Source organism: Carcharhinus amblyrhynchos, chromosome 16 (genome assembly GCF_965287045.1).
Source record: "Carcharhinus amblyrhynchos chromosome 16, sCarAmb.v2.hapA, whole genome shotgun sequence".
Lineage (NCBI taxonomy): Eukaryota > Metazoa > Chordata > Chondrichthyes > Carcharhiniformes > Carcharhinidae > Carcharhinus > Carcharhinus amblyrhynchos.
In genome coordinates, this window is record NC_137339.1 from 10,287,860 (window position 1) to 10,308,279 (window position 20,420).

At 45.5% G+C, this 20,420-nt stretch overlaps 1 protein-coding gene across 4 annotated transcripts in view; it reads left to right on the forward strand.

The window, feature by feature from the left end:
* ppp1r16b (protein phosphatase 1, regulatory subunit 16B) overlaps positions 1 to 20,420 on the forward strand; it is a 163,855-nt gene that overhangs the window by 42,096 nt on the left and 101,339 nt on the right. For all 4 annotated transcript variants that reach the window (XM_080204391.1, XM_080204392.1, XM_080204389.1 and 1 more), the window contains exon 2: positions 8,652 to 9,054. In XM_080204391.1, coding sequence (XP_080060517.1) covers positions 8,790 to 9,054 — 265 coding nt within the window. In that variant the 5' untranslated portion in view covers positions 8,652 to 8,789. The remainder of the gene's footprint in view (positions 1 to 8,651; positions 9,055 to 20,420) is intronic.

A 20,420-nucleotide genomic window follows, 5' to 3' on the forward strand; every position in this document is an offset into this window, starting at 1 on the left:
AGTACTCAGTGAAAAGCATTGTTTCTTGCACGCTATACTGACAGAGTGTACTTTTCATAGAGAAGGAAAGGAGAGAGTTCAGAATGTAGTGTTACAATCATAGCCAGGGTGTAGAGAAAGATCAACTTAATGCAAGGTAAGTCCATTCAAAAGTCTGACTGTTCTTGAGTTGGTTGGTACGTAACCTCAGACTTTTGTATCTTTTTCCCGATGACAGAAGGTGGAAGAGAGAATGTCCGGGGTGCGTGGGGTCCTTAATTACGCTGGCTGCTTTGCCGAGGCAGCAGGGAGTGTAGACAGAGTCAATGGATGGGAGGCTGGTTCACGTGATGGACTGCATTCACGATCCTTTGTAGTTCCTTGTGGTCTTGGGCAGAGCAGGAGCCATACCAAGCTGTGAAATAATGCTTTCTTTGGTGCATCTGTAAAAGTTGGTGAGAGTCGTAGCTGACATTCCAAATTTCCTTTGTCTTCTGAGAAAGAAGAGACATTGGTGGACAGATTGTTGGTGATCTGGACACCTCGAAGTTTGAAGGTCTCGACCATTTGTACTTCATCCCCATTGATATCGACAGGGACATGTCCTGCACTTCCTGAAGTCAATGGCTATCTCCTCCATTTTGTTGACACTGAGGGAGAGATTATTATCATCGCACCACTCTGTTAAGGCATGGGAGTTATCTTTGATAACCTCATGCTGAGGCCATAGTCAGTGGTCAGACTGTCTGGCTGCTTTGTTTCCACTGATGTTATTGCTGAAAAAGCCAGTTTTTGCATGAGTGGGTTGTTCTAAAAGGGAGCAACGTTCTCAGTGCTGCAGAAGAAGCAGTGATGGATTCATCGGAGACTCCATGCCAAAATGCCCCCGGCTACGTTTTACCCAACCTGCTTCTGAACGAGCTGTTCGATGAAATGCTGATCGGTCTGTCCAAAAGCTTTGGTGGGATAGAGAGGGCCAGCTTAGCTTCTCAGCAGAGGGCCGGTCACGGGTGGGCATCAGACTGTGAGCTGTCAATGCTCACAACCCATGAGTTAAAATCTACGTAAAAAAATATACCAACCCTCAGCAGAATGGTAAGTAAAGCACGACAACCCAATCTCAAATGAATGTATCACCAGGTACTTCACGCATGTGGAAAACCATGCAAGGTATCATTTACCAACCATCACTTACCCCAGCTGGATGAGCAAAGAATCACATAAGCCTGGGAAAGAAATGTTATCTGCTCTCCCTTGTAGGTGCTGTTTTCCTGTAGGTGCACTGTAGCAATAATGTGCTTTTTTGTCTACCCTACAAGAGGGACTGCTTTGACACATCATTTTGTGAACCTGCACCACATTAATTTCCAATTCTCACAGAATCTTTGGTGATTGTTACGACAAGGAGGTGGTTTCCCCACGTGAGCCGTAACGCTGAATCCCCCCAGTGAGAAAGCTGTTAGAGGTGTTTGCGGAGGTGTGAACTGTCCCTTCAGTAACGTTTAGTGGCTAACGAGCAGAAATCCCCACACTCACTTTAAAATGAACACTCAACAATTTATTTATTTAACTAGCAGGGAACTTTAACTTAACGCACCAAATAAAATAAGATTGTACTGGAATGCTGTTCAAATAAATACACTGCCAATTCATTAACCAAAAAAAGTAATAACAGAATTTAGTCACGCTCAAAAAAAAATCAGATTTTGTGTCTTTCAGAATCTTATGGAGTTTCTCAGTTGATTTCTTGGTCTGTAAGTTCTTTTGATTTGTGAGTTATTTTGCTGGCTTAATGGTGCGTTGTCTTAAGAGATATCTGAAGCTGACAGGCTGGAGAACTGCTTTCTCTCCCTCTTGAGACTTGAGAGGTAGCAGTTGCTATCCCATGTTTTTCCCTCTTTCACTTTCTTTTATACCTGTGATGACCTATCACTTTTCTTAGAATAGTTTGCTATTGTCAATAACATCAAATTCAAATCTTAGAGGTTCTTGGTATCTGAGGCTCTGCTTTAAATGGATTGGGCAAAATTCAAACAACAGGTTGTCTTTGTCAAGGCGATTGCTTGACTTTTTGATACAGATGTTTCAGTCTGGGACTCTGTGTGTACTTTACATTTTAATCCTCCAAGCACTGAAACAAAACTAGCTTTTAAAGGGACCATGCAATGTTTTTTTCCCTCTAGCATTTTTACAGTTTTTTTTATATCTTTACAAACATCAAATTCCATCTTCACAAACTCAACTTCGCAACAGTATGAGTTACCAGGCTCCATCTTCTATCTCCCTGGATGCTGGAACGGCCAATTGCAGATGGCCAACTGGCAACCAGCAGATCAGGTCTGTGCTGTGCCTGTGGGAAAGGCCAGATTCCCACAGGGGTAGAGGGAGGGCTTAGATGCAACATCACTGTGCAGCCTAACCCATAAGGAACTGGTATTTTTTTCACCCAGAAGTCACAGTCTGTCTCCAGGTGAGTTGCTATGACTGTTCCCATGTGACACCATGTGCCTAACTTGACAGGACAATGGCTGGGATTTTCTAATCCCGTCCACAATGGGAATTGCCCTGGGCGGGGTAGAAAATTTGACTGACCCACCAAAGGTTACTTTGACCAGAACCTGGATATCCCGAGCAATAGTGAAAAAGACTATTTGAGTGGGTAGTCTGAGATGAGACAAGGACATGAGGTGCAACCTCCAGGAAAATGTCCAACCAGAGTTGGTAATCCCAACAGTCACCCCGCAGACATGTCTAAAGCATTGGGGAGGGATTAGCCTTGTGGTTCAGTTGGGAATAGAAGGGATACTGGGGCTGTCACCAAGTTAAGAAGTGCGGTGTAAATGGTCTTTAGTTCAAATACAACGTTTAACTACTGAGACAAGTAAGTGGTGAGGCAATAACTCAAGTGCAAGGTGCCTGTAAGTTTACAGAGGTTAGAAGAGCAGCTCAGGCACCATTTTTAGGTTGGAATTCTCCAATCTCATCCATACCGGCCCCACTGCCAGCGAGAATGGCAAAATTGGCACTCAGCCATTCACTATAGTGGCACCAGAGAATCCCAGTCGCGGGCGCAATCGGAGGTTTTTGGTGTTAACATGATAAAATGTCCCTCGACTCTTCACAGAAGTGTTAGAAAGCAACATTTATGGAGTTACATCAGAAGATATTAGGGCAACTTTTAAGGAGCTTTTAAGGGGTGGCACGGTGGCACAGCGGTTAGTACTGCTGCCTCACATCACCAGGGACCCAGGTTCGATTCCCGGCTTGCGTTACTGCCTGTGTGGAGCTTGCACATTCTCCCCATGTCTGCGTGGGTTCCCTTCGGGTGCTCCTGTTTCCTCTCACACTGCAAAGATGTGCACGTTATGTGGATTGGCCATGCTAAAATTGCTCCTTAGTGTTGGGTGAACTAGCTAGGATCAATACATGGGGGTAGGGCCTGGATGGGATTGCGGTCAGTGCCGACTTGATGGGCCGAATTGCCTCCTCCTGTCCTGTAAGGTTCTATGAGTGCCTTAAAGGATAGGAAAAAGAGGGAGGGAATTCCAGGTATGTGTGTCTTGGAACTAAGAGCATCCCCAGCAATAGTGGAGAAGTTAAAATCTGGGATGCTGAAGCAGGGGAAATCTGATGTCTTGGAGGCTTGTGAATCTGGGGAGGATTAGAGGTAAGGAGGGATGGATTTGAAGATGGGTCACCGTTGTAAAATGAGGGTGTTGCTTAACTGGGAGTGGGTGTAGCTCGGTGAGCATAGAGGGGCTTGATGAGTGGGTCTTGGGCGGGTGCTAGGTTACAAATTTGGATGACCTTAAGTTTTAAGGAGGGGTGAATGAGGGAGAGCAGCCTGGAGAGTGGAGTCAGGAAATACAGAGTGAGAAGCCAGCATTCTTGGAGATAAGCAAAAAGGTTTTCTCATTTCTACTTTCCCAGACATTGAATAGTTCTAGATGCAGATCAGCTACTTTTTATTTCAACAAGTTTCTTTCGCTAAGTCAGGAGTGCCTTTTTGCATTTGTGAGTCACTGACAAAGAATTACAGCGCAAGTTGCTAAGTGCTCGGATTATATTATCTTAATTTAATAATTAATGTTGGAACACCAAATATGGATTCCCCTTCTTCTCCATTTCAAAACTGCAGGAGTTTGAGTCCCTGGTGGGCTAGCTAGCTTGGACAAGTGGACCATATTTGTCACACGTGCTGTGTGCCTCTGTGATAAATTAACAGTTTAAAATCCAGCTTTTATATTGCAATCCAAAATTCAGTTGCCAGAGATCTTTTAGGTTGTAGTTCATTGGACTTCAGTTTTAAAATTTATTTATCAGTGTCACACGTAGGTTTGCATTCACACTGCAATGAAGTTACAATGAAAATCCCCTAGTCGCCACACTCTGGCGCCGGTTTGGGTACTCTGAGGGAGAATTTAACACGGCCAATGCACCTAACCATCTCTGAAAAACTTCATACACTTCTCCACCTCGCACTTTTCCTTTAATACACTCCTTAAACCACAGCTTTAAAGTTCAAGTTTATTTATTAGTATCACAAGTAGGCTTACATTCACGCTGCAATTAAGGTACTGTGAAAATCCTCTAGTTGCCACACTCCGGCTCCTGTTGGGGTACACTGAAGGAGAATTTAGCATGGTTGCTCCACCTAATCTGCACATCTTTCAGACTGTGGGAGGAAACCAGAGCACCCGGAGGAAACCCACGCAGACACAGGAAGAACATGCAACCTCCACACAGACAGTGCCCCAAGCTGGGAATTGAACCTGGGTCCCTGACGCTGTGAGGCAGCAGTGCTAACCACATGTTTGATGAAACATTTGGTCATCTGACCTTTTGTGACTTTGTTTTATAATGCTTCTGTGAAAAGGCTTTGCATTAGGGTTAAGGTGTGATACAACTCTAAATTGTTGGTGTTGTCATTCCCCAATTGATAACAAAATCAAACCATGCACAAACCACAAGCAGCAGCAACGACTTACTTATACCGAGCTTTTAACTTAAAATACCCCAAGGATGTGGAAGTGTTCCAAGGACCAGAGTGGTGGGGCAAAGTTAGACAACGAGGCACGTAAAAGGAGATACTCGGGGAAAATGCACAAAAGCTTGATCAAAGAGGTGGGCGCGCGATCTCACCAGCCCTTCACGCCACACTCCCACCGCAGTGAGGTCAGGGAAGTTGGCAGCCAGCCAAATCTCGGTTCACTATGACAGGATGGGAAAATCCCGCCGGCGTGAATGGTGCTCAGATTCTGCCCAGGGATCGAAGGAATATCTGAACAGGGAAGGGTGAAGTGGGGGGGGGGGGGATAACTCCTGAGCTGAGGCCCCACACCACCAGCTGTGGTTTGAGTAATATCGGGAATGCTCACGAGTTCAGAATCACGTGAGGCTGGAAGAAATGACAGAGATGGGGAAGGGAGAGGAGGGTTGAAGGATTTAGGAGCAAAAGGATGCAACTTTTAAAACTGAGCCATTATTTAATGAGGAGACTGGAAGCATGGAATGGCCTCCCACCTGTTCCAATTGATGCAGTGCTGGGAGCCGAGACTGTTCGGCTTGCTCAGGGGTAATGGGAGAATGGGATTTGTCGCAAGGACAAGGGCAGCAGAGTATTTAGATGGCCTCAGGTTAATGTAACGTAGAACGTGGGAGAGAAGCCAGGAGTATATCGGAATGACAGATTAACTCCTATCAGTTTTCGTTGCAATTCCATCACCATGCCAACTCTGGAGCTTTGATAATGCAAGGCATACCTCTCACCGCTACCGTAACCCTCCCTCAACAAAACAATTTTCAACAACACTTTCCGAATCAAAAGGAGTCGGGTTTTTCTCCACACTGGGGTCTGGTCACCATGATCCACATGTTAATTCACGCTCGATTTGTCACCCTTGAGAATGGCTCAGTGGCACCGTGGTTAGCACTGCCGTCTCACAGCGCTAGGGACCCGGGTTCAGTTCCGGTCTCAGGTGACTGCTTGTGTGGAGTCTGCACATTCTCCCCATGTCTGTGTGGGTTTCCTCCGGGCGCTCCATGTTCCTCCCACAGTCTGAAAGATGTATGGGTTAGGCTGATTGGCCCTGCTAAATTGACCCTAGTGTGAGGGAAATTAGCAGGGTAAATGTGTGGGGTTACGGGAATAGGCCCTGGGTGGGATTGTGGTCAGTACAGACCTAATGGACCGAATGGCTCCTTCTGCACTGTAGGGACTCTCTTTTTTTTAAATTCATTTGTGGCTGGCCAGCATTTATTGCCCATCCCTAGTTGCCCTTGAGAAGGTGGTGTTGAGCTGCCTTCTTGAATCGCTGCAGTGCATGGTCGGTGGGTTGATCCATAATGCCGTTAGGGAGGAAATTCCAGGATTTTGACCCAGCGGCTGCGAAGGATATATTTCCGTGTCAGGATGGTAAGTGGCTTGGAGGGGAATTTGTGGGTGGTGGTGTTCCCATGTATCTGTGCCCTTGTCCTTCTAAGTGAAAGTGGTCATGGGTTTGGCTGTCTAAGGATCTTTGATGAACTGCTGCAGTGCATCTTGTCGCTAGAACACACTGCTGCTACTGAGCATCGGTTGTGGAGGGATTGAATGTTTGTGGTTGTGACTATTGTCCTGTGCCTTATCTCCCTTCCTTGAAGGCAAAGATCCAACATGAAACAGTGCTCCATGGAAGATGGCAGTTTGCCCTTACCTGGCAAAGACAGCACGGATCATCCAAGATCCTTGATTCATAGTTTAACTGTAACAGCCGAATTCTGTCCTTGCTCAATAGCCGTGAAGGTGCGTTTCCAACATTGATGTTGTGAGAAATAGGATTTGCAGCTGCTCTCTCCTTTCCCAGTCAATCCAGAGAAAAGTTCTTCTTTCTCTGTAATTGGAGCCACACTAGGCAGCGTACTTATCCACTGAGCTGCTGAAGAGCCTAAGTCTTTTGAGTCATTTTGCAGGATAAGCTTAATTTACATTTCAAACAGCACATTGCAGGATTTCACACTACTGGTCTGTGATGTAACCTGACTCGCTGCTGTTAGTAGCTCTGTTGTCCTTTGACTCTACTTTTTGCAGTTCTTATGTTGAGGTTGACACGGCGGTTAGCACTGCCACCTCACAGCACCAGGGGCCTGGGTTCAACTCCAGCCTCAGGTTACTGTCTATGCGGAATCTGCACGTTCGCCCCATGTCTGTGTGGGTTTCCTCTGGGTGCTACGGTTTCCACCCACAGTCACAAAGAACGTAAGAAATAGGAGCAGGAGTAGGCCATCTAGCCCTTCGAGCCTGCCCCACCATTCAATAAGATCATGGCTGATCTGAAGTGAATCAGTTCCACTTTCCCACTCTCTCCCCATAACCCTTAATTCCCTTGTCTATCAAAAACCTATCTACCCGTGACTTAAATATATTCAGCGAGGTAGCCTCCACCACTTCAACGGGCAGAGAATTACAGAGATTCACCACCCTTTGAGTGAAGAAGTTCCTCCTCAACTCCGTTCTAAACTGCGCCCCCCCTTATCTTGAGGCTGTGTCCTCTAGTCCTGCTATCCTTTCTGAGCGGGAAGAATCTCTCTACGTCTACCCTATCCATCCCTTTCATTATCTTATATGTCTCTATAAGATCCCCCCTCATCCTTCTAAACTCCAATGAGTACAGACCCAGTCTATTCAGCCTCTCTTCATAGTCCAACCCCCTCATCTCCGGTATCAGCCTAGTGAACCTCCTCTGCACTCCCTCCAAGGTCAAAATATCCTTGCGCAAGTGCAGTGACCAAAACTGCACACAGTACTCCAGCTGCGGCCTCACCAGTACCCTGTACAGTTGCAGCAAGACCTCCCTGCTTTTATATTCTATCCCCCTTGCTGTAAAGGCCAGCATCCCATTCACCTTCTTGATCACCTGCTGCACCTGCAGACTGGGTTTTTGCGACTCGTGCACAAGGACCCCCAGGTCCCTCTGCACCGTAGCATGCGGCCCTTTAAATAATAATCCCTCCTACTATTATTTCTGCCAAAGTGGATAACCTAACACTTGCTAACGTTGTACTCCATCTGCCAGGTCCTTGCCCACTCGCTCAGCCTATCCAGATCCCTCTGCAGACTTTCCACACCCTCCGCACAATTTGCTTTTCCACTCATCTTGGTGTGATCAGCAAATTTCGACACCCTACACTCAGCCCCCTCCTCCAGATCATCTATATAAATGGTAAATAGCTGAGGCCCCAGCACCGATCCCTGCGGCACTCCACTAGTCACCAACCGCCAATCAGAATAGCACCTATTGATACCAACTCTCTGCCTCCTATTAGACAGCCAATCCTCTATCCACGCTAACACCTTAACCCCAACTCCGTGAACCCTAACCTTCTGAAGCAACCTTTTGTGAGGCACCTTATCAAACGTGCCTCGCAAAACCTCACAAAAGATGTGCAGGTTAGGTGGATTGGCCATGCTACATTGTCCCTTGTGTAGATTAGCGGCGTAAGTGCGTGGTAAATGGTTAGGGGATAGGGCGAGTGGTGGGACTGGCTGAGACGTTCTGTTGGAGGGTCAGTGCAGACTTGATGGGCAGAATGGCCTCTTTCTGCGTTGTAGTGGTTCTCCGATTTCTATGATGGTGATACATGTTTAACATGGAAAGAGTTAAACGTCTGATTTTTGTTTTTTGTTTATACAGGATAAGACGATGGCAAGAATCAGACTCATTACTGGCTGTCCCTCCACCTGTACTGAAAGTGGTCGTAAGTAACATCCTGGATTCGATAAGTGCGCAGATTTCCCTGCGTTCTTCCTCATCCCTCTGGTTCCCCGTCTGATGATCCTTCACCCAGTCATGTCGAAAGATATGGACCTCCTCAGCGAGCTCCCGTTCTTGGAGAGGCTGCCGACCCCTGACCGCCTCAGAGCGGCAAAGAAACGGCGGGCACAGCAGCTGAAAAAATGGGCGCAGTACGAGAAAGAAATGCAGAACAAAAAGAGAAAAACTGACAAGAAGAAAAGCCCAGGGAATCAACGACACATCTCCTTCGCTCCTAACGTCACTCTCCTAGAGGCTTCCTCTCGGAATGACGTCGAGGAGGGTAAGTGAGTCTTTCAATTTACTCAAAACACTGTTGTCCTGAAAATTTATCCTACTTTCACCAATTTTTGTTAACCTGAATTAGAGTTCCTGTTCTCCGTGTACTTTGTAATATCTCTTTGCTAAAATCTGGACAATGCATAATTCCCCACTTAAGAAATAGGAGCACAGAACAGATAACAAAGAACAAAGAAAATTACAGCACAGGAACAGGCCCTTCGGCCCTCCAAGCCTGCACCGACCATGCTGCCCATCTGAACTAAAGCCCACTACCCTTCCCATGGACCTTATCCCTCCATTCCCATCCTATTCATGTATTTATCCAGATGCCCCTTAAAGGTCACTGTCTATCTGCTTCCAGTATCTCCCCCTGGCAGCAAGTACCCGGTACCCCCCACCCTCTGTGTCAAAAATTTGCCTCGTACATCTCCTTTAAACTTTGCCCCTCACACCTTAAACCTGGTAATTGACTCTTCCACCCTGGAAAAAAGCTTCTGACTAGAAGATGACTAGAAGCCCAAAGATGTGCATGTTAGGTTGATTGGCCACGATAAATTACCCCTTAGTGTCAGGAGAACAGCAGGGTAAATGCGTGGGGTATGGGGATAGGGGCTGGGAGGGATTGTGGTTGGTGCAGACGCAATGGGCCGAATGGCCTCCTTCTGCACTGTAGACTATCCACTCTGTCCGTGCCCCTCATAATCTTGTAGACTTCTATCAGGTTGCTCCTCAGCCTCTGTTGTTCCAGTGAGAGCAAACCAACTTTCTCCACCCTCTCCTCATTGCTAAAGACCTCTCTACAGGCAACATACTAGTAAATATTTTCCGGACCCTCTCCAAAGCCTCCATATCTCTGGTAGTGTGGCGACCAGAATTGAACACTATATTCCAAATGCAGCCTAAGTTTCTATGAATCTGCAACATGACTTGCAAATTTTTAAACTTAATGCCCTGACCAGTGAAGGCAAGCATGCCCTATGCTATCTTGACTATCTTCACAGGGTGGGTCATTTGGCCATTCAATAAAGACTATGGCTGATTTTCTACCTTAGCTCCATCAGTTGGTTCCCTGACTACCCAAAAATCTGTCAATCCTGACCATACTCAATGATTGAACATCCACAGCTCCCTGAGATTGAAAACTCCAAACATTCCCAACTCTCTGGGTGAAGAAATTTCTCCTTATATCAACCCTAAATCATCCCGTAACTATGGCTCCTTCGCAACACCTTCCAAAGCCACAAGTTTAAAGTTTATTTATTACGGCCACAAGTAGGCTTACATTAACACTGCAATGAAGTTACTGTGAAAATTCCTTAGTTGCCACACTCCGGTGCCTTTTTGGGGACACTGAGGGAGAATTTAGCATGGCCAATGCACCTAACCAGCACGTCTTTTGGACAGTGGGAGAAAACCAGAGCACCCAGAGAAAACCCATACAGACACAGAGAGAATGTGTAGACTCCACACAGACAGTGGCCCTGATCCCTGGCACTGTGAAGCAGCAGTGCTAACCACTGTGCCACCATGCTGCCCCCTAAAAGAACCAAAGCATGCTAACACCATCATCTGCAAGTCCTCTTCCGGTTAATGTATCATCCTGACATGGAAATGGTTCCTTCATTGTTGCCGGATCAAAATCCTGGATCAGCCTCCCACTGCATTCATACCTGGATGTATCAACATTATGTGGACTGCAACGGTTTGAGAAGGTGACCATTGCCACCATCTTCTCAAGGGCAATTTGGGGTGGACAATAAATGCAGGCCGTGCTAGTGATACCCATGAACAAATAAAAGGAAACCCAAGGGTAATGTTTAGTTTCAATTTTCTTTCAAAGTTTTCAAGGAGTTTAGCTGGCAACAGAAATGATGTCTAAGGTCCTACATGCCTAGCAAGGCTGTATAGTTAAAGTGTGTTTTTTTTTATATTCATTCGTGGGACATGGGCGTCGCTGGCTGGCCTGCATTTATTGCCCATCCCTAGTTGCCCTTGAGAAGGTGGTGGTGAGCTGCCTACTTGAATAGCTGCAGTCCATGTGCTGTGGGTTGACCCGCAATGCCGTTAGGGATGGAATTCCAGGATTTTGACTCAGCGACTGCGAAGGAACAGTGATATATTCCCAAGTCTGGGTGGTCAGTAGCTCAGAGAGGAACTTGTAGGTGGCAGTGTTCCCATGTATCTGCTGTCCTTGTCCTTCTAGATAGAAGTGGTCGTGTGTTTGGAAGATGCTGTCTAAGGATCTTTGGTGAATTACTGCTTGCTAAGTAGACACAAAAGGAATAAGGTCATAAGATACAGGAGCAGAATTAGGCCACTCGGCCCATCAAATCTGCTCCGCCATTCAATCATGGCTGATATGACTCTCATCCCCATTCTCCTGCCTTCTTCCTATAACCCTTGATCCCCTTATTGATCAAGAACCTACCTATCTCTGTCTTAAAGACACTCAATGACCTGGCCTCCACAGCCTTCTGGGCAAAGAGTTCCACAGATTCACCACTCTCTGGCTGAAGAAATTTCTCCTCCTCTCAGTTTTAAAGAAACTCTGAGGTTGTGCCCTCGTGCTCGACTCCCTCCCACTAGTGGAATCATCGAGCGGAATTTTTCGGCCGCGCTGGGCTAAAAGCCGGAAATTCCCGCCCGCCCGTCAATGGCGTTTCACATTCTCTGAAACCTGCCTGCTAAAATTCCAGTGGCGGGCGGGATGGGAGAATTCCAGCCATCCTCTCCACGTTCACTCTACCTAGGCTTCTCAGTATTCTGTAAGTAATAATCCACCCTGTTTTACTCAATGACAAGACTGATGAAGTTCCAACCTACACGATGCAAAAATGAAAGAATGCCAAACTCTGTAATGATGTGGAGATTTCAAGGACATGTTCCGTTTTACCGTGAGGCAGGATTGGTGGTACAGAGTGTGTGTACAGTTAAACTCACCACACGGCAGCTCCTGGCTGAACTTTGTGCCCTTCACTGGAAGGTTCAGATATAAATTTGCGATGGGCAGATGCACTCGAATTTGTCAAATGGAAACAAGCTTGGGTCTATAATCACAAGGAGTGAAACTTTAAAAGCACATTGACCACATCCTGTGACAATGAAATTGACAGCAGTCAGTGAGATAAAGCAAAATAAATAGCAGGAGTCTTGAATGTATACTTTCCAGCTTTTGACTCCAGCTGTAAATTGCTGGTTGTATCTCTACCTTCTCCAGAAGAAGCAGTTCATCTCTTTTGTTGTTTGAAGTATAAACCTGTTGTGAAGATAATTCTTAGAATGGTTGAGTATTCAGCCCTTTAAACTCACGCCTATAGACCCTGTATAATATTTCCCATCATGGAGTCTATCCCACACATTTAAAATTGGGGAAAGATTCAAATCTGAGCTCCTGAAATTCATTATTTAGAACTTTTACCGTATAATCCATAGAATACCTACAGGGCAGAAGGAGGCATCTTAGCCAGGACCTCCCAATCCCCTATCCCCATAACCCCACACATTTAGCATTGTAAATTTTCTAACCTACACACCTTTGGATACTAAGGGGCCATTTAGCATGACCAATCTATCTAACCTACACATCTTTAGACACTAAGGGCAATGTATCATGGCCAATCCATCTAACCTACACACCTTTGGATGCGAAGGGGCCATTTAGCATGACCAATCCATCTAACCTACACACCTTTGGATACTAAGAGGCAATTTAGCATGATCAGTCCATCTAACCTACACATCTTTGGACACTAAGGGCAATGTATCATGGCCAATCCATCTAACCTACACACCTTTGGATACTAAGGGGCCATTTAGCATGACCAATCCATCTAACCTACACACCTTTGGATACTAAGAGGCAATTTAGCATGAGCAATCCATCTAACCGACACATCATTGGACACGAAGGGCAGGATTTTCCGACTGCGCTCACCCCAAGACCGAAAAATACCGCCCAAGGTCAACGGACAACTCTTGTGGCGGGTGGGATGGGAAAATTCTACCCTAAGGGGCAATGTAGCATGGCCAATCCACCTAACCCGCACACCTTTGGACTGTGAGAGGAAACCAGAGCATTTGAAGGAAATGCATTCAGAAACGGGGAGAACGTGCAAACTCCACACAGCCACTGACCCAAGGCCAGGATCGAACCCGAGTCCCTGGCGCTGTGAGGCAGCAGTGCCAACCACTGTGCCACCCTGTCGCCCCAAGGTCAAAACAAAAGGCCTACGAGAACAGAGTTTTTGAGAGAAAAGTGATGATGAATTCAGCAGAAGTTTGGATACCAGGATGGCTTTATCTGATGTGGAACGGAAGTTCTTATTCTGTACCGATAGAAGGGGCAGAAATATCTGGAAGGGAGTAATTGATTCCATATTCTGTAATGAAGAATGATGGCATTGTAAGAAGTAAAATATTCCTTGCGCAAATTTCAATCACTTTCTGAAAGTAATGCTCCTACCTGTCTTTGTAAGATAAAAATGCAGATGAATGTTTTTGTAAGTGCTTTGCATTTTTGCAGTCGGTGTACAGATGGAGTGGCACTTAGGTTTGATTTCTGTCAAAATTACTCTTTCTGGATGTGATAGCTTTCCTTTTTCTATTTTTGTATTCTTCATGTCAAGAAATGTCAATGATGAGAAATGAAAATCTGTTCAATTTCAGTGTTCGAGGTTAGATATGGCACAACCACGTTCTCCACTTTGAGTTTATGAGGAGAGGTTGGATAATCTCGGTTTGTTCTCACTGGAACGACAGAGATTGAGGGGTGACCTGATAGAGACCTACAAGATTACGAGTGGCATGGACAGATGGATAGTCAGATGCTTTTTCCTAGGGTAGAAAAGTCAAGCACTAGGGGACGTAGGTTTAAGATCTGTGGGGAAAAGTTTCGAGGAGATATGTGAGCAAGTTCTTTTACACAAAGGATGGTGAATGTCTGCAACATGCTGTCCAGTGAGGTGGTGGGAGCAGGTAGAATAACGGCATTTAAGGGATATCTAGGCAAATACACGAATAGGATGGGAATGGAAGGGACTTTGTAAGTGCATAGGGTTTTACTTTAGGCAGGTGTCATGATTGGCACAGGCATTGGGACATTTTGTTGAAGTTGTACAAGACATTGGTAAGGCCACACTTGGAGTGCTGTGTACAGCTCTGATCACCCTATTATAGAAAGGATGTTATTAAACTAGAATGAGTGCAGAAGCGATTTACTAAGATGCAACCGGGATTTGATGGTTTGAGTTATAAGAAGAGGCTGGATAGATTGAGACTTCTTTCCCTCGAGCGTAGGAGGCTTCGGGGTGATTTTTTGGAGGTCTATAAAATAATGAGGGACATAGATCAGCTAGATAGTCAACATCTTTTCCCAAAAGCAGTCTAAAACTAGAAGGCATAGGCTTAAGGTGAGAGAGGGGAGATACAAAAGGATCCAGAGGGGCAATTTTTTCACTCAGAAGGTGATGAGTGTCTGGAACGAGCTGCTCGAGATAGTAGTGGAGGCAGGTAAAATTTTGTCTTTTAAAAAGCATTTAGACAGTTATGTGGGTAAGGTGGGCCATATGCAGGCAATTGGGAATAGCTTTGTGGTAAAAACTGAGTGGCGTGGGCAAGTTGGTCTGAAGGGCCTGTTTCCATGCTGTAAACCTCAATGACACTAAGAAAAAACATCCTGTCCACATCCAGCATGTCAGAGCCACTCGGGATATTATACATTTCAATCAAGTCACCCCTTATCCTTCTAAACTCCAGTGGACACAAGCACAGCCTGTCCATCTTTCCTCATAAGAACCATAAGAACATAAGAAATAGGAGCAGGAGTAGGCCATCTAGCCCTTCGAGCCTGCCCCACCATTCAATAAGATCATGGCTGATCTGAAGTGGATCAGTTCCACTTTTCTGCTCTCTCCCCATAACCTTTAATTCCCTTGTCTATCAGAAACCTATCTACCCGTGACTTAAATATATTTAGCGAGGCAGCCTCCACCACTTCAATGGGCAGAGAATTCCAGAGATTCACCACCCTTTGAGTGAAGAAGTTCCTCCTCAACTCCGATCTAAACTGCGCCCCCCCCCGCCTTATCTTGAGGCTGTGCCCTCTAGTCCTGCTGTCCTTTCTAAGCAGGAAGAATCTCTCTACCTCTACCCTATCCATCCCTTTCATTATCTTATACGTCTCTATAAGATCCCCCCTCATCCTTCTAAACTCCAACGAGTACAGACCCAGTCTATTTAGTCTCTCTTCATAGTCCAACCCCCTCATCTCCGGACCCACCCCCCACCCACTACACCTGGCATTCCAGATGACAGTCTGGTAAACCTTCTTTGAACTGCTTCCAAAACAATTACATCCTTTCTCAAATAAGGTGACCAGTACTGTGTGCAATACTCCAGGTGTGACCTCACAACTGAATTATAACCTTTTGTATTCAATTCCCCTTGCAATGAATGAAAGCATTCTGTTCGCTTTCATAATTACTTGCTGTATCTGTACACTTGCCCTTTGCGACTGAGGTACAGATTCGATCAGAACAGGAGCACACCTTTCAACCTACGTTCATGTGGAATAAACCCCCTCAAAACTACTCCAGTGCCCCCATTGGCAGCTCAGTAAATTTATCTTTCAGCAGTACAGATCAGGAAGGTCCCAGGGCCAATTATTTTAATCCTTGATCTCTGCTGAGTTTAATTGATTGCAGCCAGATATGCTACATTTAGCTGCCACGCCACTGTGTAGAAAATGAAAGAACCGTGGAGTGTTCGTCTACCTGAGTGGCAATCAGCAGCATGTGCAGGGAGCACACAAGTGTGAATATTGAGTGAGGACAAGATTGCGATGTCTCAGGTGGTTGGATTTCTTAAAAACATATATTTTCATTTATGTAGCACATTTCATAAGCTCAGGACGTCCCTAAGTGCATTCCAGCCCATGAAGTACTTTTGAAATGTGGTCACCACAGTAATGTAGAAAATTGTGACAGCCAATCTGCACACAGCAAATAGTAATGCAATAAAACCCAGAGAGTCCAAAGAAGGTACGGTGGCACAGTGGTTAGCACTGCTGCCTCACAGCGCCAGGGACCTGGGTTCGATTCCTGGCTTGGGTCACTGTGTGTGTGTAGTTTGCATGTTCTCCCCGTGTCTGTATGGGTTTCCTCCGGCTGTTCAAGTTTCCTCCCGCCATCCAAGGATGTCCTGGTTAGGTGGATTGGCCATGATAAATTCTCCCTCAGTGCACCTGAACAGGAATGTGGCGACTAGGAGATTTTCACCGTGACTTCATTACAGCGTTAATGTAAGCCTACTTGTGACACTCATCAATATACTTTACTTTTCTCTGTTTTATTTGATACTGCTTGGAATTCCCCTGCAGACAGTGGCCCCCTTCCCCACCCCCATGGCTTTCCCACCAGCTGAGGGTGACATCAGTGGGAAATCCCACTGGCAGCGGTGGGACCAGAGAATCCCACCGCTAGCGAACAGCATATCGCCGCCTCCCGCCGACCGGAAACAGGGAGACGGGAGGCTAGGGGATCTCGCCCAATATTTTCCGGGGAGGATTTTTGAGCCGTGCAGGTGGAGAGTGTGGGTCGACCCCGCCCATGGCTGAGATTCTCCAGTCCCGCCGCTGAGTGAATGGAGATTTGGCTGAGCGCCACGCTCTCCGTCCTTGCTGCCAGTGGTGGCGGGGCGTACAACATTGGAGAATTCCGGCCATTATCTCCCGGACTGATTTTGATCACCTGGAGGCATGTTGAAGAGGAAATTTCCAGAGAAATTTTTGATCCTTACTGGCCCTGTTTTTTCCATTTGGAATCATAGAACTCCTATAGTGCGGAAGAAGGCCATTCGGCCCATCGAGTCTACACCAACAACAATCCCACCTAGGCCCTATCCTCATAACCCTACATATTTAATCTGTTAATCCTTTGACAGAGGGACATCCTGACTCGAAACGTCAGCTTTTTTCTCTCCTTACAGATGCTGCCAGACCTGCTGAGATTTTCCAGCATTTTCTCTTTTGGTTTCAGATTCCAGCATCCGCAGTAATTTGCTCTTTACCCTGTTAATCCCCCTGACACTAAGGGGCAATTTAGTACGTCCAGTGCACCTAACCTGCACATCTTTCGGACTGAGTGAGGAATCCAGAGCACCCGGAGGAAACACGTGCAGATATGGGGAGAATGTGCAAACTCCACACAGACAGTGATCCAAGCTGGGAATCGAAGCCAGGCCCCTGGTGCTTTGAGGCAGCAATGCTACCCACTGTACCACCGTGCCTTCCCCACGGACTCATTTTCCTTTCCTCCTGGTTGGAGAGGGGTGAGGATGCCACTAGTCAGAATGCTGTATGCATCTTGCATGAGGAAGGCTCATTGGTCATTCCCTGCCTGTCATTTTTGGGGATTCTTAGTGATAAATTGGATGGCTGGCTTTTCAAGAATCTTACTCCTGATAAGAAGTCTGCATCCAGAGGAGAAATAAACCCTCCAGCCAACAAAGCCTCAGTCTTGCCCACTGCAGTTTCTCCTTTATTGCACAACCCTGTAACCTTTCTGAGTAAGATTGCCCACTCAACACCAATTGTTGTCAAGTTTGATGCACTTTTATGCTGTGGACCTGTGGTTCCTGGACCCAGGTTGTGGTCGACAGAACGTGTAAACTTGCCAGAGGTGACTTTCTGCCCATCGATCTGGCCTGGAGTCACCCTCCATCCCAGAGGTGAAAGGTTTAAAATTTATTAATGTCATAAGTAGGGTTACATTAACACTGCAATGAAGTTACTGTGTAAATTCCCTAACTGCCACACTCCGGCACTTGCTCAGCTACACCGAGGGAGAATTTAGCATGGCCAATTCACCTATTCAGCACGTCTTTCACACTGTGAGAGGGAACTGGAGCACCCAGAGGAAACCCATGTAGACACGGGGAGAATGTGCAGTCTCGGCACAGACAGTGACGCAAACTGGGGATTGAATGCGGGTTTCTGGAGCTGTGAAGCAGCAGTGCTACCCACTGTGCCACTGTGCCACCCTATGGCCCTAGGTCAATGCCTCAACTAGTTATGACATCCTCATGACAATCCTGGATCTTTTTATTTCTTCCGTTGTTGTACACAATCTAAATAAACATTAACAGAAGTGAAGTGTCTCTTAGTGATCCTTTAAGAAAGATTTACTCTCCGGAATTCAGCATTACAAGCCTGGGCTAAGACTATAATTATTCCCTTTTGTTAGGGTTTACAAAGCAACTTTTCATCTTAACATATTTTTTGTTACAACCTTTAATTCAATGCACTTAAGTGCTCATTAAGTTAGTGCATATTCAGAATTATTTGATTTTCAAAACCTCAAGAAAGCTATGGTGGAATTCTGGCAGTGATTTAGATTTATTTTCTTCTGAATCTGAGGAATTCTCTTTAAATCCTTTGATAAGCATGTCACTTTAACGTTGACGTAAATTTTATTTTACAAGCAAGCCTTGTGCTGCAGATAGCCAATCACCATATTCAAATTTCTATTGTATACCTTGACCATCAGTTCTCATTGAGTCATAGAGGTTTACAGGATGGCAACAGGCCCTTCAGCCCAACTTGTCCATGCCACCCCTGTTGGGTCTCAATGCAGCGTAGAATTGCACCTTGGATACTCGGGAAAACACGGAAGAAATTGTGTTGGGAAGCGGAAGATAAAAATCTGGGCTGATTCTGCCTTCAAAAAACTATTCTCCAAATTCAGGGCACTTGTCAGAATTCAGTTTTTTGTGATACTTTGCTAAAGAGGAAATGTATGAAATGAAAGTTGGAAATTAAGGGATAACCAGTAGTCATAGATATTTCAGAGGTTGCAATTCCCACGATCCCTTCCTCGGGAGAGAAATGTTTATGGACTCCATACTGTGCAGCACATTGGCGCAATGGTTAGCACTGCTGCCTCACAGTGCCAGGAAGCTGGGTTTGATTCCTGGCTTGGGTGCCCGTCTATGTGGAGTTTGCACATTTTCTTTGTGTCTGCATGGGCTTTCTCTGTGTGCTTGGGTTTCCTCTAAAGGGGAGTAACTTCATTGCAGTGTTAATGTAAGCCTTATTTGTGACTAATAAATAAATAAACTTTTTTAAGATGTGCAGGTTAGGTAATGCTAGATTGCCACATAATATCAGGAGGATTAGCTGGGTAAGTACATGGGTTGGAGGGATAGGGCCTGGGTGCAGGCTTGATGGGCCAAATGGCCTCCTTCTACATTCTATGATATGGTAGCACTTTGAAGACCTGAACCTTCTTTATTGTGGCCTTCATTTTTGATCTTAAGAATGTTCTACTGACTTACAGTGAAACATACTGGGCTAAATTCTCCGATCTCGCACACCCTGCTACCAGCAAGAATAGAGAATTTGACGCTCGGCAAAATCTCCATTCAGAGCAGCGGGACTGGAAAGCCTCAGTGGAGGGGTGAGGTTGGGGAATCCAGCCCTGTGTCAATCCATGAGTATAGACAGCAATAGATTTAGGGAGTTAGACTAAATGTGGTTTAGTTATTAGCTCACGCGCAGTACATAATGAGTATCATTAATGTAATAAAGCTATAATGTAATAAATTATCAATGATACTGTCTTATTTTAATATTAACATGATTCAATGAAGCTGAGTGTTTATAACACCACCTTAATGCAAAACACATTGAATCTATTTCTCTCTATTATTTTGCCTTCAATTTTTCTCCAATATATAACCTATCATTTTATGAATGTTGATTAAGTGGAGTCAGCAAAGGTTAACCTGAAACACTGTATCAAGCTAATGGCACAACAGTTGAGAAGCAATCTTCAACACAAAATGATTGAATACCTAGAAAGGTCACCTCGATAGAGCAATGGGGAAGGCACAAACTCTGGAATAATTCCAGATTTAGTTATTTGATTTGATTTGATTTATTATTATCACATGTATGCAGTGAAAAGTAGTGTTTCTTGCCCTAGACAGACAAAGCATACTGTTCATAGAGTATATAGGGGAGAAGGAAAGGGGAGGGTGCAAAATATAATGTTACAGTCATAGCCAAGGTGTAGAGATAGATCAGCTTAATATATGGTAGGTCCCTTCAAAAGTCTGATGGCAGCAGGGAAGAAGCTGTTTTTGAGTCGGTTGGTACGTGATCTCAGACTTTTGCATCTTTTTCCCGACAGAAGAAGGTGGAAGAGTGTATGTCTGGGGTCTGTGAGGTCCTTGATTATGCTGGCTGCTTTTCCGAGGCAGCAGGAAGTGTAGACAAAGTTAATGGATGGGGGGGCATGGGTTGCATGATGGACTGGGCTTCGTTCACAAGCCTTTGTGGTCTTGGATAGAGCAAGAGCCATACTAAGCAAT